Raw genomic sequence first — 16,516 nt, 5'->3', positions numbered from 1 at the left:
CGTGACAGCAAAGAAATCTGGAACTGTGCAGTAATCCAAATCTAGTACTTACTTTTCTATCAACGGCTTAACTTGGCACAACAAAACACAAAACTAAGATAAGGAGAGGTTGCTACAGTAGTAAACAACTTCCAAGACACAAAATAAAAACAAAATACTGTAGGTAAAAACATGGGTTGTCTCCCATAAGCGCTTTTCTTTAACGCCTTTCAGCTAGGCGCAGAAAGTGTGTATCAAGTATTATCGAGAGATGGTGTATCATTATTATGAGCTCCCCCATCCGCAGTGGTACTAAGGGTTTTGTCAATTTTAGGCCTATAATAATACTTCTTTGGTTTAGGCACTTTAGAGACATACATAAACTTTTGCTCCTTACCCACATAAGCTTTCTCCTTATATTTAAGAGATGAAAATGTTGAACCCAAGGTTCCCATAGCCTTTTCAAGTTCATCAATCCTATTGATTTGATCATCATGGACAACACAAGTTCCTAGGACACTAATTCTTTCATCAATTCCTACTAAGGATTTATCAAGTTCATCAGTTTTATCAAGTAACACTTCCAATTTAGCTTCAATACTTGGAAAATTTTTCTCTATGGTTTCCAATTCTTTCATAACATCTTCAAGAGAGATTTCAGTTTTAACTTTATCAACAGGGGGTATTCCAAATAGACTCTCAATAATGCAGCTAGCTTCTAATGCAGGGGTACTTAAGAAGTTACCTCCTGCGATACAATTAAGAACATGCCTATTCCAGCTAGAGATACCAACATAAAAATTCCTGAGTAAAATAGTGGTGGAGTGTTTCTTAGTGCACCTATTATGGGCATTACTAATTCTATACCAAGCATCTCTTAAACATTCTCCCCCTTGTTGCTTAAACGTACGAACTTCAACTTCAGGATTACTCATTTTAGTAGTAGTAAATAAAGCAAACTAGATAAAGTAAATGCAAGTAAACTAATTTTTTTGTGTTTTTGATATAGCAAACAAGATAGCAAATAAAGTAAAACTAGCAACTAATTTTTTTGTATTTTGATTTAGTGCAGCAAACAAAGTAGTAAATAAAACTAAGCAAGACAAAAAAAAGTAAAGAGATTGAGAAGTGGAGACTCCCCTTGCAGCGTGTCTTGATCTCCCCGGCAACGGCGCCAGAAATTTGCTTGATGCGTGTGGTTGGCACGTCCGTTGGGAACCCCAAGAGGAAGGTGTGATGCGCACAGCGGCAAGTTTCCCTCAGTAAGAAACCAAGGTTTAATCGGACCAGTAGGAGTCAAGAAGCACGTTGAAGGTTGATGGCGGCGAGATGTAGTGCGGCGCAACACCAGGGATTCCGGCGCCAACGTGGAACCTGCACAATACAACCAAAGTACTTTGCCCCAACGAAACAGTGAGGTTGTCAATCTCACCGGCTTGCTGTAACAAAGGATTAACCGTATTGTGTGGAAGATGATTGTTTGCAGAAAACAGTAGAACAAGTATTGCAGTAGATTGTATTTCAGTAAAGAGAATTGGACCGGGGTCCACAGTTCACTAGAGGTGTCTCTCCCATAAGACGAACAGCATGTTGGGTGAACAAATTACAGTTGGGCAATTGACAAATAAAGAGAGCATGAACATGCACATACATATCATGATGAGTATAGTGAGATTTAATTGGGCATTACGACAAAGTACATAGACCGCCATCCAACTGCATCTATGCCTAAAAAGTCCACCTTCAGGTTATCATCCGACCCCCCTCCAGTATTAAGTTGCACAGCAACAGACAATTGCATTAAGTATGGTGCGTAATGTAATCAACAACTACATCCTTAGACATAGCATCAATGTTTTATCCGTAGGGGCAACAGACAACACAACCTTAGAACTTTCTCACATCGTCCTGTGTCATTGCAGGCATGAACCCACTATCGAGCATAAGTACTCCCTCTTGGAGTTACAAGCATCTACTTGGCCAGAGCATCTACTAGTAACGGAAAGCATGCAAGATCATAAACAACACGTAGATATAACTTTGATAATCAACATAACAAGTATTCTCTATTCATCGGATCCCAACAAACGCAACATATAGAATTACAGATAGATGATCTTGATCATGTTAGGCAGCTCACAAGATCCGACAATGATAGCACAATGGGGAGAAGACAACCATCTAGCTACTGCTATGGACCCATAGTCCAGGGGTAGACTACTCACACATCACACCGGAGGCGACCATGGCGGCGTAGAGTCCTCCGGGAGATGATTCCCCTCTCCGGCAGGGTGCCGGAGGCGATCTCCTGGATCCCCGAGATGGGATCGGCGTTGGCGGCGTCTCGGAAGGTTTTCCGTATCGTGGCTCTCGCATCGGGGTTTCGTCACGGAGGCTTTAAGTAGGCGGAAGGGTAGGTCAAGAGGCGGCACGAGGTGCCCAGACCATAGGGCCGCGCTGCGGGCGGGGGCCGCGCCGCCCTATGCTCGGCTGCCTCGTGGCCCTCTTCGTTTCGTCTTCGGACTTCCGGAAGCTTCGTGGAAAAATAGGCCCCTGGGCTTTGATTTCGTCCAATTCGAGAATATTTCCTTACTAGGATTTCTGAAACCAAAAACAATAAAACAAAGAATCGGCACTTCGGCATCTTGTTAATAGGTTAGTTCCAGAAAATGCACGAATATGACATAAAGTGTGCATAAAACATGTAGATAACATCAATAATGTGGCATGGAACATAAGAAATTATCGATACGTCGGAGACGTATCAGCAACATACTTACGGTTACCTAGCGTTATCTCATTCACGCGGGGATACGCCGTTACCTCTTTCTTTTTATTCTCCTTCTTCTTCTTCTTCTTCTTCGTTCCCTTCTTCTTCTTCTTCTTCTTCTCTTCCTTCTCCTCGTTCCCTTCTTTAGGAGGAAGAGGCTTGAAGGGTGGCTTGTCCGCATAACCTGATTTACTTTCAGAAACAATAGAAGAAACTTGGGAGGATCCCTCCTTTTCATTAATTAGTTGAAAACACACAAATGGTCCTATCATATTTTGGCAAGGTGTCATCTTCTAAAATATTTTGTATGTAAGTATTTGTATGGCTATTATCAATGCAATAAGAAAAACACCCATGCAGGACATCATCAATATCAAGATCACTCATATGTAACAAAGAGATTTTTCTACAGCTTCTTCACACCCCAAAAATAAAGTAAGTTCATCATGCTGATTAGGAGTAATTTCACCATCACAATACAAATTTGCAGCACTCATTGGGTTCAAATTATCATTGGAGGAGCATTGAAAATTAAAATGACCCACTTCATGGCAAACTTCACAAATAAAAGGATAGAGGGCACAAACTTTTTTACCAAGATCATCTAGAGCCCTAAGCCACTTTCTAGTTTTTTCATTAGCATGATGGATACAATATTCATCTTTGATTTGATTAATTCCACAAGGTCTATGTATTCCACAAAAATTAACATGCTTATAGGAAATAGCATTCTTAGGAGTTTGAGCATGCTTATTGCAATAATTAACAACAATTTCATTCTTCATGCAAGCCTCTTTAAAAGGTTCATGATACTTATCAAAATTCTTTTTAGGCAATTCAAAATGAGAAGCAAAGGCTTTATAAAGATTTGCAGCAACTTGAGAGTCAAGACCATAAGTAGCACTCATATTTCGAAATTTATCGGTATCCATAAAAGCTTCAATGCATTCATAATCATAATTTATACCTGACTCTTTACCTTCATTGTTCTCCCATCCTTCAGCGTTCTCCTTAATCCGATCAAGAAGATCCCACCTAGCTTCAACCTCCTTGCTTGTGAAAGATCCCTCCGAACACGCGTCCAGATAGTCCTTGTGTTGTCCTGAAAGCCTCGCATAAAAATTGTTAACAATAACATTACGGGGGAGCTCATGAATGGGACATTTGAGCATTAGTGACTTCAGTCTCCCCCACGCTTGAGAAATACTCTCTCCATCACGAGGATAAAAGTTATAAATATAATTCCTATCAATATGCACTTCATGAGGAGGATAAAATTTAGAATAAAAGAGAGATGCAATTTCCTCCCAACCAAGAGAATGTCTATTCTCCAACAATTTATACCAATGCGCCGCTTTACTGACAAATAAACAGAGAATAGCTTCTTCCTCACTTCATCCATAGAGATACCTGCACACTTGAATAATCCGCATAATTCGTGCAAAAACAGTAAATGATCTCTAGGATGGACAGTTCCATCCCCTTTATAGTGGTTGTCCATAACACGTTCAATAATTTTCATAGGTATTTTATACGGAATACTTTCAGCAGGTGGATTTAAAATATCAGAAGCATCATTAGAGTTATCGCATATGGGAGATAAAGCATTATCAGAGCAAAATATTTCTTCCAAAGCTGAGGAGCAAAAAAGATTTTTTTTTTATATAAACTAGCTTCCCCAAGCTTAGACTTATCCATAGTATTAGCAGTGATTGCGTTCATACTAATATGTTCCATGGGTTTTTTAATTTTCGGATCAACCCATCCATGTCTTAAATCAGGAAATAAAGTAAGAAGCTCATTGTTGTCCATTATGCCTAACTAGTGTAAAACAAGAAACAAAAAGATGCAATTGCAGGATCTAAGGGAAATAGCTTCGAGCACACACACAATGGCGCCAGAAAAGTACTGTTACCTGGGACCGAAGTATGAATGCCTTTTACCTTTCCTCCCCGGCAACGGCGCCAGAAAATAGCTTGATGTCTATGCCCCCCTCCTTTTCCTGTAGACAGTGTTGGGCCTCCAAGAGCAGAGGTTTGTAGGACAGCAGCAAGTTTTCCCTTAAGTGGATCACCCAAGGTTTATCGAACTCAGGGAGGAAGAGGTCAAAGATAACCCTCTCATGCAACCCTGCAACCACAAAGCAAGAAGTCTCTTGTGTCCCCAACACACCTAATAGGTGCACTAGTTCGGCGAAGAGATAGTGAAATACAGGTGGTATGAATATATATGAGCAGTGGCAACGGCACGTAAAAGTGCTTTGCCCAGGACAAGAAACAAGCGGTAGTAACGCAGCAAAGTAGTAACGCAAAGAAACAAGAAACAAGCAGCGATAGCGATATTTAGGAACAAGGCCTAGGGATCAGACTTTCACTAGTGGACACTCTCAACATTGATCACATAACAGAATAGATAAATGCATACTCTACACTCTTGTTGGATGATGAACACCATTGCGTAGGATTACACGAACCCTCAATGCCGGAGTTAACAAGCTCCACAATTCAATGTTCATATTTAAATAACCTTAGAGTGCATGAAAGATCAATACGACTAAACCAAGTACTAACATAGCATGCACACTGTCACCTTCACACTATGTAGGAGGAATAGATCACATCAATACCATCATAGCAATAGTTAACTTCATAATCTACAAGAGATCATAATCATAGCTTACGCCAAGTACTAACACAGATGCACACACTGTCACCATTACACCGTGCAGGAGGAATAAAACTACTTTAATAACATCACTAGAGTAGCACGTAGATAAATTGTGATACAAAACACATTGCAATCATAAAGAGATATAAATAAGCACTTCACTATGCCATTCATAATAGTGAATAAGTATTCTGTGAAATATAGCCTAAGAGACCCACACGGTGCACACACTGTCACCTTTACACACGTGGGACAAGGAGTCTCCGGAGATCACATAAGTAAAATTCACTTGACTAGCATAATGACATCTAGATTACAAGCATCATCATATGAATCTCAATCATGTAAGGCAGCTCATGAGATTATTGTATTGAAGTACATAGGGAGAGAGATGAACCACATAGCTACCGGTACAGCCCCGAGCCTCGATGGAGAACTACTCCCTCCTCATGGGAGACAGCAGCGTTGATGAAGATGGCGGTGGTGATGATGGAGAAGCCTTCCGGGGGCACTTCCCCGTCCCGGCGGCGTGCCGGAACAGAGAGTCCTGTCCCCCAGATCTTGGCTTCGCGATGGCGGCGGCTCTAGAAGGTTTCTCGTACCGTGGCTTTTTCGTATCGAGGTTTTAGGTGGAGGGGGCTTAAATAGGTGAAGAGGCGGCGTCAGGAGGTCAACGAGGCGACGACACTATAGGGGGGCGCGGGCCACCCCTAGGCCACGCCGGCCTATGGTTTGGTGGGCCTGTGCCCCCTCTCTGGCGGTTCTCGTGTGTTCTGGATGCTTCCGGGCAAAATAGGAACCTGGGCGTTGATTTCGTCCAATTCCGAGAATATTTCTTTACTAGGATTTCTGAAACCAAAAACAGCAGAAAACAGCAACTGGCACTTCGGCATCTTGTTAATAGGTTAGTTCCAGAAAATGCACGAATATGACATAAAGTGTGCATAAAACATGTAGATATCATCAATAATGTGGCATGGAACATAAGAAATTATCGATACGTCGGAGACGTATCAGCTGGCGCCCGTGGTTTTTTCCTCTTCTGTGTTGGAAGGGGTTTTTCATGTTAATCTTGTGTCCCATGCGTGTGTTCTTGTTTCGTTCTTCGTTATTTGCTTGTCGCTTTTATAATAAGTTGTATCAGAGCCCGTGTTTCAATCTAGGGTTTTGCGACATGTCTTCCTTGAAGTTCAATCTACCGCAGCTGGATTACACCACGAGATTTTCTATGTGGCAAGTGAAGATGAGGGCGATCCTTACCCAATTTTCTGATCTGGATGAAGCTCTTGATGGATTTGGCAAGAAAGATGCCAAGACCTGGACCGACGATGAAAAGAGGAAATATCGTAAGGCTTTTTCATTAATTCAGCTTCATCTATCCAACAATATCTTGCAGGAAGTGCTGGCTAAGAAATCCACAGCGGCGCTGTGGTTGAAACTGGAATCGATCTGCATGTCCAAAGATCTAACCAGTAAGATGCACGTGAAGATGAAGTTGTTCTCGCACAAGCTGCAAGAAGGTGCGTCAATGATGAATCACCTATCGATCTTTAAAGAGATCGTTTCTGATTTGCTGTTCATGGAGGTAAAATATGATGATGAGGATCTAGCTCTTATACTGTTAGTCCCGTTGCCTAATTCTTTTGCGAATTTTTGAGACACCTTGTTATACAGTCGTGATGAACTAACCCTTGCCGAAGTTTATGAGGCCCTCCAGCAGAGGGAAAAGATGAAATCTATGGTGCATGCAGAGGGTTCGTCATCTAAGGCAGAAACACTGCAGGTCCCAGGCAGGACCGAGAACAGAAACAACTACTACAACAACTACAACAAAGATAAGAGCAAGACCGATAGAGCTCGCTCAAAGTCCAAGGGACAAGATGGTAAGTTCTGCAAGTATTGTAAGAAAACTAGCCACAATATTGATGATTGCTGGAAGTTGCAGAACAAAGAGAAAAGAAACGGTACTTACCAACCGAAAAACAAATCTGAGGGTGATGGTAAGGCTGCTGTTGTTTCCGGTGATAATCCTAATGGCGATTGCCTAGTTGTGTTTGTTGTTTGTGTTTCTGGTAATGATGAGTGGATCCTTGATTCTGCATGTTCGTTTCATATTTGCTGTAACAAAGATTGGTTCAGTTCTTATGAGTTTGTGCAGAGTGGATATGTTGTGCGTATGGGAGATAACAACCCACGTGAGATCGTGGGAATTGGCTCTGTTCAGATCAAGATGCATGATTGCATGACACACACTCTGACAGATGTGAGACACATACCTGGCATGGTCAGAAATATGATCTCTCTCAGTACCCTTGATGTTGATGGGTACAAACACTCCGGTTCTCACGGAGTTCTAAAGGTATCAAAAGGTTCTCTCGTTCACATGATTGGTGATATGAATTCTGCAAAATTATATGTTCTTAGAGGTAGCACTTTGTCTAGTATTGTTACTGCTGTTATTCCTGATGAACCTGGTAAAACTAATTTGTGGCATATGCGTCTTGGACATATGAGTGAACATGGCATGGCAGAATTGCACAGGAGAGACCTGCTAGATGGCTGCAATTTGAGTAAGTTTGAGTTCTGTGAACACTGCATTTTTGGTAAGCATAAAAGAGTTAAATTCAATGCTTCCGTTCATACCACTAAAGGGATTCTAGATTATGTGCATGCTGATGTGTGGGGACCTTCCCGCAAGACTTCTCTTGGTGGTGCAAATTACATGCTTACTATCATAGATGATTACTCCAGAAAAGTGTGGCCTTTCTTTCTGAAACATAAATCTGATGTGTTTGATGCTTTTAGAAAGTGGAAAGTTATGGTAGAAAAGCAAACAGAAAAGAAAGTTAAATTGCTTCGTACTGATAATGGCATGGAGTTTTGTTCTACTATTTTCAATGATTATTGCAGCAACGATGGCATTGTCAGGCACCACACCATCCCATATACTCCTCAGCGGAATGGTGTGGCAGAGAGGATGAACAGAACCATCATCTCCAAGGCTCGCTGCATGTTGTCCAATGCTGGTATACATACATGTTTCTAGGCTGAAGCAGCCTCCACCGCTTGTTACTTGATAAACAGGTCACCTTGCATTCCGTTTGATAAGAAAACTCCTATTGAGGTATGGTCTGGTTCACCTGCTGATTATTCACAATTGAGAGTTTTCGGTTGCACTGCTTATGCTCATGTTGATAATGGAAAGCTAGAGCCCAGGACTGTTAAGTGTGTGTTTCTTGGTTATGGTTCAGGAGTTAAGGCATATAAGTTATGGAATCTTGAAACTAAGAAAGTTTTGCATAGCAGGAATGTTGTCTTTAATGAGGCTGTCATGTTTTATAAGAGTTCATCTACAGATGTTACTGATGCTGTTGATTTTTCTGATAATTCTGATGATGAACAATAGAGGATTAGCGTGCAGGTGGAGCACGTGGAGGAGAAAGAAAATGATGTTGCTGAAAATGAGAACACTGTTGTGCAGCACTCACCACATGTTTTGCAGCAAACAAATAGTTCCATTGCTGCTGATAGATCGAGGCGTAACAAAGCTCCACGTCCTCGTTTAATTGAAGAATGTAATCTTGTTCATCATGCTTTGAGTAGTGTTGAACAGGTGGAGCATGATACTGAACCTGCTACATATACTGAGGCCGTTGCATCCGTTGACCGCATGAAGTGGATTTCTGCTATGCAAGAGGAGATGCAGTCGCTTGACAAGAATGGCACATGGGATGTTGTGCCCTTGCCTAAACAAAAGAAGGTTGTCCGCTGTAAGTGGATATTTAAAAGAAAAGAAGGTTTGTCTCCTAATGAGCCTCCGAGGTTTAAGGCAAGGTTAGTAGCAAAAGGTTTCAGCCAAATTCTAGGTATTGATTATAATGATGCATTCTCTCCGGTTGTGAAGCATAGTTCCATTCGTGCATTCTTTGGTATTGTGGCTATGTATGATCTTGAGCTTGAGCAGCTAGATGTAAAGACCGCTTTTCTGCATGGTGAGCTTGAGTAGGAGATATACATGGACCAACCTAAAGGTTTTGTTGTGCCTGTTAAGGAGGATCTTGTTTGCAAGTTGAAAAAATCCCTTTATGGTTTGAAACAGTCTCCAAGACAGTGGTATAAAAGGTTTGATTCGTTTATGCTTGCACATGAGTTTAAGAGATTTAAGTATGATAGTTGTGTTTATATCAAATTTGTTAATGGATCGCCAATATACTTGCTGTTATATGTTGATGATATGTTGATTGCTGCCAAGAGCAAGAAAGAGATCACTACTTTAAAGTCACAGTTAAGTAGTGAGTTTGAGATGAAGGATCTTGGTGCTGCTAAGAAAATACTAGGTATGGAAATTACAAGAGATAGAAAATCTAGTGTGTTATTTCTTAGTCAGCAAAATTATATTCAGAAAGTTATTCATCATTTTAATATGCATGATGCAAGGTCTATTAGTACACCAATTGCTTCTCACTTCAAATTGTCAGCATTGCAATGTCCTATTACTGATGAAGATATTGAATACATGTCTCGAGTTTCATATTCTAGTGCTGTTGGTTCCTTGATGTATGCCATGGTTTGTTCTCGTCCTGATTTATCATATGCTATGAGTTTGGTTAGTCGATACCTGTCTGATCCTGGTAAAGAACATTGGAAAGCTGTTAAGTGGATTTTCAGGTACCTTCGTGGCACATCCAAAGCTTGCTTGAAGTTTGGCAAGACCGGTGAGAGACTCGTAGGCTATGTGGATTCAGATTTTACTGCCGATTTGGATAAGAGAAAATCCCTCACAGGTTATGTGTTCACTGTTGGTGGATGTGCTGTAAGTTGGAAGGCAACGTTACAATTTGTTGTTGCCCAATCTACGACCGAAGCAGAATATATTGCAATTAATGAAGCTTGCAAAGAGTCTGTTTGGTTGAAAGGTTTGTATGCTGAGCTTTGTGGAGATGATTCTTGCATTAACTTGTTTTCTGAAAGTCAAAGTGCAATATACCTTACTAAAGATCAAATGTTCCATGAGAGGACAAAGCACATTGATATCAAGTACCATTATATTCGCGACATTGTTGCTCAAGGTAAACTGAAGGTATGCAAGATAAGTACTCATGATAATCCTGCTGATATAATGACAAAACCAGTTCATGTTTCCAAGTTTGAGTTTTGCTCGAGCTTGGTTGGTATAACTGTTTAGCCCAAGTGGCTGTTGGCGCCAACAAATGTTTTTCTTTGTTGTTCAGGAGATTGTTGAAGTTCATGCTACAAGATAGAATTTGTCTCAAGGTGGAGTTTGTTGTATTGTGATCCAAATTCATATACTAAATGAAGGCTAACTTCTGACGAACGGAGCGAGGGTTTACCAAATTCATATCCTCGTTAGTACGGTACGGATCGTTGGCATTGCCTATATATACATCTTGTAAGCCGCCGGCTAGGGTTTATCAGATTATAAGATAACCCACAACATTTGTAAATACTCCCCGATATAGTGAAATTTTGCTGGCTGGCGCCCGTGGTTTTTTCACCTTCTGTGTTGGAAGGGGTTTTCCACGTTAAATCTTTCGAAGGGCCTATGGCCGACCCGAACTTCATTAAGGTAGAAGAAAAGAAGGTACAAAGTCTGGTACAAACTCGGCTGAGGTAGCCGAATAAAGGAAACAAAAGACCTCCAATACAATGGAGGGAAGGCTTTAAGAGAAACCTCAGCCGTATACAGGTAGAGACAACTCACTAAAAAGCTTCAATGCAACCAGCCTCCCTCCAACCCTCCCAATTGTACAGAAATTCTGCTGAAAAATGCGGGCGTTCCGTTCCTTCCAGATCCGCCAATGCACTAGAATGGCCACCGTGTCGAAATCCCTCCGCAAAATTTTTGGAGCCTTTTTCCTTGCTTGCAGCCACCAGTCCTCTGTACTCAAAAAGTCATCATTTGGGATGGGAAAATCGGCTTTAGCCCAATCCCGCACTTTGCTCCACACCTGATGCGAGAACCGGCAATGGACAAACAAGTGGGTGCAGCTCTCGTTAGCATTATTGCACAGAGTGCAGGTCGCATTATGAGGCCATCCGCGCTTCTCCAAAATGTCAGCAGTGAGACATCTTTTGTGTACCACGAGCCACATAAAAATTTTGCACTTCATGGGAGCCTTGGACCTCCAGATCGGCTTGGCGCAGGCAAAGATGGTGTTGGTCATGAAATAGAGATTGTAGGCAGATTTGACAGTGAACCATCAGCAGAGGATGAGCTTATCAGGTTGTCCCTGCGTGTGTTTTGTTTCGTTATTCGTTATTTGCTTGCGCTTTTATAACAGTTTTTTTAAGACAGAGAAAGTACATCCGTACCTATAAAATACACCGAATGCATTATGCTTTTGACAAATTCTAAATTCGCAAGCATCGTCGTGTTCACGAGAAACTAGTCAAACAAGCCGTGTCCGCCCTGAGCGGCGCCGGCCGGCCGCTCGACAGATTCCTTGGCCGGCTACTTGCGGTCATCACCTCAGCGTCACCCTCTTCCGCCACTGCTTAGCCACCAGCACACCGGCGTCTCGCCGCCTCGCCGCCACGCAGCCCCCTTCCGGCCTCCGCGGGACTACTGCATGCTCTCCAGGTCCAGACATTCCGCCTTCTGGAAACCAAGACCACCAGCTACCCACGCAAGAAGGCTCCCGCCGCGCCACTCGTCGACGCAGCCCCAGGAAGATGCATCCATCCCGGCGCAAAACATGCGGCTCACAGCTCTGCTCAGCAGCGGCGACATGGCGGCCGCCCGCAGGCTGTTCGACGATATGCCGCGCCGGACTGTGGTCACCTGGAACGCGATGGTCGCGGGCCACGCGAGGCGCGGGAACACACTTGACGCGCTGGAGGTAGCCACGCAGATGCACCGCTCGGGCCTGAGCCCGAGCGAGGCCACCTACGCGTCGGTGCTTGGCGCCTGTGCCCGCGGTCGCCACCTTCGCTTCGGGGCGCAGGTGCACTGCCAGGTGGTGAAGTCCGGGTCTGAGAGCGTGGAGGTCGTTGGGGCCTCCCTTCTGGACTTCTACTCCTCGTGTCTCGACCTGCACGCGTCACGCATGCTCTTCGACTCCCTTCATCCGAGGAACGGGCTACTGTGGAGCCCGATGGTAGTCGCGCTCGTGAGGTTCAATCTGCCGAGTGACGCCCTGGACCTTCTTGAGCGGATGCCTGCGCCCCACGATGTGTTTGCGTGGACCGCTGTTATATCAGGCCATGCACGGGGAGCAGGTGAGCTCTGTCGCAAAGCGATCTGGTTGTTTGTGCGGATGTTGGGGGATGACGGCGTGATGCCGAATGAGTTCACTTTCGACAGTGTTTTGAGGGCCTGTGTGAAGATGGGAGCGTTGGATTTTGGGAGATCTGTTCATGGCTGTTTGATTCGAAGTGGGTTTGGGTCTGACAAGTTAATCACCAGTGCTCTTGTGGATCTCTACTGCAGTTCTGATGCTGTGGGTGATGCCTTGCTGGTTTACAGTGACCTGGAAATGCCGTCCTTGATCACATCCAATACATTAATTGCTGGGCTTGTAGCAATGCGCAGGACGGAGGAAGCAAAGATTGTTTTCTCGCAGATGCCAGAGCATGATTCAGGTTCCTACAATCTGATGATTAAAGTATATGGTATTGAAGGGAGGCTCGAGCATTGCCAGAGGATGTTTGAGAAGATGCCTCGGAGAAATATCGTGACCTTAAACTCCATGATGTCAGTTCTTCTCCAGAATGGAAAGTTGGAGGAGGGGCTAAAGCTGTTTGAGCAGATAAAGGACGAAAGAAACACGATAACATGGAATTCGATGATTTCTGGTTACATTCAAAATGATCATTCTTCAGAAGCTCTAAAACTATTTGTGGTCATGTGCCGATTATCCATTGCATGCAGCCCGTCAACATTCCCTGCTCTATTGCAGGCCTGTGCTACTGTTGGAACCATCGAGCAAGGCAAAATGGTTCATGCTCACCTCTGCAAGACTCCTTTTGAGTCCAATGGCTATGTTGGGACAGCTCTTGTAGATATGTACATGAAATGTGGGTGTGTCAGTGATGCACGAAGCGCATTTTGTTGCATCATGTCGCCAAATGTTGCTTCTTGGACATCACTCATTAATGGGCTTGCACAGAATGGTCAATGGCTGGAAGCTATAGTTGAATTTGGGAGAATGCTGAAGCAGGATATCAATCCCAATGAGATCACTTTTTTGGGCCTCCTTATGGCCAGTGCTCGTGCTTGTTTAGTTAACAAGGGGATGAGGTTCTTCCACTCCATGGAAAGCTATGGACTAGTTCCAACTGTGGAACATTATACCTGTGTTGTCGATCTTCTCGGTCGGACCGGACGTATCAGAGAAGCTGAGAAGTTCATTTCTGAAATGCCTGTACCAGCAGATGGGGTGGTATGGGGAGCCCTACTCACTGCCTGCTGGTATTCAATGGACTTGGAGATGGGTGAAAAAGTTACTGAAAAGTTGCTTTGCATGGGCACAAAGCATGTATCTGCATATGTTGCTATGTCTAATATCTATGCTAAATTGGGGAAGTGGGATGATGTTGTGAAGGTAAGAACAAGATTGAGGAATCTCGACATGAAGAAGGAACCAGGGTGCAGTTGGATTGAGCTAAAAGATATAGTTCATGTATTCCTCGTGGAAGACCGGAATCATCCAGAGAGAGATGATATATACTTGATGCTAGAACATTTAGTTTCTAATATATCCTTGCTCTCTGAAACTGATGAGCCCGAATTGTTACTCCCCGTCAGTTGATGAAAAACTTGATAGGTCCTGCTGAGGATTTGTGTTCATGCATTTGTGTGAGCCAATTTGGATGGCCAAGTGTTTTCTTTTGCACGGATAAAATTGGCAGTCTCTTTGAATCCTCATGGCTGACAACATTGCTACTGATTTAAGATTTTCTGAATGCAGGTACCTTATCTGTTAATGAAGGATTTGAAGCACGTCTTTTATAGTATCACACAATGCATAAGCTACTCAAGGGGACAAAATAATCAGTAAGGTTAATTGATTATGAAACGAAACTGCGTACAGTTCGTGCATGTGGTAGAACCCGTTTTGGCAATGAAAAAAATGCCCTTCTACCACGTAACATACCATGGTATGTGGTGGTTTTATTGTAGTGCATGTCATCATTTCATAAGTAGGATCTTCATGTTAATTACACCAAGTATATTGTCTTCCACTTCCATTAGCTCAATACTTCATATTATATGATTAACAGACTTCTTATTGAATCATTTTAATCATGTGCAACTGTTTTGAACCAGGGGCACAAATCGTCCACACATCAAATCCCATAAGGAATATCTAAGTGGCTTTCCATGATGACAAGGGAGGGGTCTCAGAGTCCTTCCAGGTGTTGGGGTGAATGTTGAGGTAGCGATCACCGTGCACAACATCCATGGCGGCAAATGACTCGAGCTCAGCCATCTCCTCGGGCGTGAGCTTCAGAGACAAAGCACCCACGTTCTGGTTGAAATTCTGAATTTTTGTGGTGCCAGGTATGGGGCACACATCGTCTCCCTGGTGGTGAACCCAGGCCAGCGCGAGCTGCGAGGGCGAGCATCCTTTCCTGGCAGCCATCTCGCTCACATGCTCGAATATGGCGGCGTTCTTCTCCATGTTCTCGGGTTGGAATCGTGGTAGATACTGGAAATGCATTGAGATATTTGTTAGAAAAGAAGTAAGCTAGCTAGCGGCTTGTAGGGTGATCATGGGTAGAGCTCTTCATTCACCTTGCGAAAATCGTTGTCTGTTAATGTGTCCACCAGTTTAGGTCCAGTGGATAAGAAGCCTCTACCCAGTGGACTGTATGCCACAATTCCAATGCCAAGTTCTCTGAGAAGGAAAACAATTAATTAGGAAGTTGTTTGTAGAATTATATACAGCAGGAGGAACAGTTGATATGTATTGTGAAATTACTCTTGGAAAAAAAATGGGGACAAGATTAGGTAGATATTGTTGCAAATACCTGCAAGTGGGTATTATATCTTCTTCAACGTCTCTTGACCAGAGGGACCACTCGAGCTGGATGGCAGTAATAGGATGAACTGCGTGTGCCCTTCTGATCGTGGACGCCGAGGCTTCAGATAACCCAACGTATTTTACCTTTCCTTCTTCGACTAGTTTCTTGATCTCACCCATCTGCCGACGGAAGTCAAGAAATCAGGCTCATCAGTGTCTTCGACGATGAAGTTCTCAATGTTTAAATGAAGTGAACATATAAGTAGGTTCTGACCGTGATCTCGACGGGGACATTCTTGTCAATACGAATCTGATAGTAGAGGTCGATGCAGTCGACGCCAAGCCGGGCGAGGCTGGCCTCGCATGCCGCCCGCACGTACGCCGGGTCCCCGCGGACATCCCAGCTGCCGTCGGCTAAGACGAGGACGCCGAACTTGGTGGCCAGCTCCACCTTCTGCCTCACGCCGCCTTGCAGCGCCTGCCATTACATGGAACCCCATGAGCGCACATTCATATACCCAAAAAAGAACCCAACCGAGAACCGCGACGACCTTGCCGATTAGGATCTCGTTGGTGTGAGGCCCGTAGAGGTCGGCTGTGTCGAGCAAGGTGACGCCGGCGGCGACCGCGTGCTGAAGGAGCGCGATCAAGTCCGGCTCGCGCTTGAGCTCGCCGTAGGCGACTGACATGCCCATGCAGCCGAGGCCCTGCGCCGAGACCTCCAGCCCCTGCGAGCCCAGCTTCATGCGCGGCACAACCACCGGAGTTGCAGCAGAAGCCATGGCGTCTGTGATGCTGATGATAATGATTTGTGTGTGTTCAGTGCATCGCCCAAGTGCTATTTGTAGTGAGGTACTGGCCAAGTACAACGCTCTAGAAATAGTCAAACATATACGCAGTACTGCCACGCATACACGGTGGAGGGTCATGAAGTCGCATTAGGATATTATAACTGGGACTAAAAAGGAGCTCTCTCACTACATCATCGGTTTTAGCCGTCGGGTTTATCTCTGCAGAACGTCACTGCGTACACAACTACTTTCTTCTCTCAACGGGTGTCACACTGAGTGACAGAACTTTCTCTAGTCTCTTTTGCCCTCATTTCTATGATTAT

The 16,516-nt window shown here is 43.9% G+C and overlaps 2 protein-coding genes across 3 annotated transcripts; one reads left to right on the top strand and one right to left on the bottom strand.

Annotated features, from left to right (window-relative positions):
• Positions 1-11,791: 11,791 nt before the first annotated feature.
• On the top strand, positions 11,792-14,840 carry LOC127334281 (pentatricopeptide repeat-containing protein At2g13600). 2 transcript variants are annotated; one of them, XM_051360700.2, is made up of 2 exons: positions 11,792-14,346; positions 14,706-14,814. In XM_051360700.2, exon 1 carries the CDS (start codon positions 12,007-12,009, stop codon positions 14,185-14,187), a length of 2,181 nt encoding a protein of 726 aa, XP_051216660.1. In that variant the 5' UTR covers positions 11,792-12,006; the 3' UTR covers positions 14,188-14,346; positions 14,706-14,814. The 2 variants fall into 2 exon arrangements, 1 of the variants encoding a protein (XP_051216660.1); XR_007872063.2 differs by lacking the exon at positions 11,792-14,346 and adding an exon at positions 14,353-14,536 and having other exon boundaries at positions 14,706-14,840.
• On the bottom strand, positions 14,587-16,235 carry LOC127334282 (probable aldo-keto reductase 2). Its single transcript, XM_051360701.2, has 5 exons — positions 15,954-16,235; positions 15,677-15,880; positions 15,410-15,582; positions 15,174-15,276; positions 14,587-15,087 (listed from the first exon to the last, which is right to left on the bottom strand). Exons 1-5 carry the CDS (start codon positions 16,182-16,184, stop codon positions 14,746-14,748), a joined length of 1,053 nt encoding a protein of 350 aa, XP_051216661.1. The 5' UTR covers positions 16,185-16,235; the 3' UTR covers positions 14,587-14,745.
• Between the last annotated feature and the right edge of the window lie 281 nt (positions 16,236-16,516).

The sequence above is a fragment of the Lolium perenne genome, chromosome 2, assembly GCF_019359855.2.
Source record: "Lolium perenne isolate Kyuss_39 chromosome 2, Kyuss_2.0, whole genome shotgun sequence".
NCBI classification, from domain to species: domain Eukaryota; kingdom Viridiplantae; phylum Streptophyta; class Magnoliopsida; order Poales; family Poaceae; genus Lolium; species Lolium perenne.
Note: the sequence above shows the minus strand (reverse complement) of the source record. Positions and strands in the feature narration are given on the sequence as shown.

Coding starts and splice junctions, on each gene's coding strand:
- LOC127334281 (XM_051360700.2), top strand. CDS start 12,007: ATGCTCTCCAGGTCCAGACATTCCGCCTTCTGGAAACCAAGACCACCA.
- LOC127334282 (XM_051360701.2), bottom strand. CDS start 16,184: ATGGCTTCTGCTGCAACTCCGGTGGTTGTGCCGCGCATGAAGCTGGGC. Junction 15,881..15,953: donor ACGAGATCCTAATCGGCAAG/GTCGTCGCGGTT, acceptor ATGTAATGGCAG/GCGCTGCAAGGCGGCGTGAG. Junction 15,583..15,676: donor ATGTCCCCGTCGAGATCACG/GTCAGAACCTAC, acceptor TTCCGTCGGCAG/ATGGGTGAGATCAAGAAACT.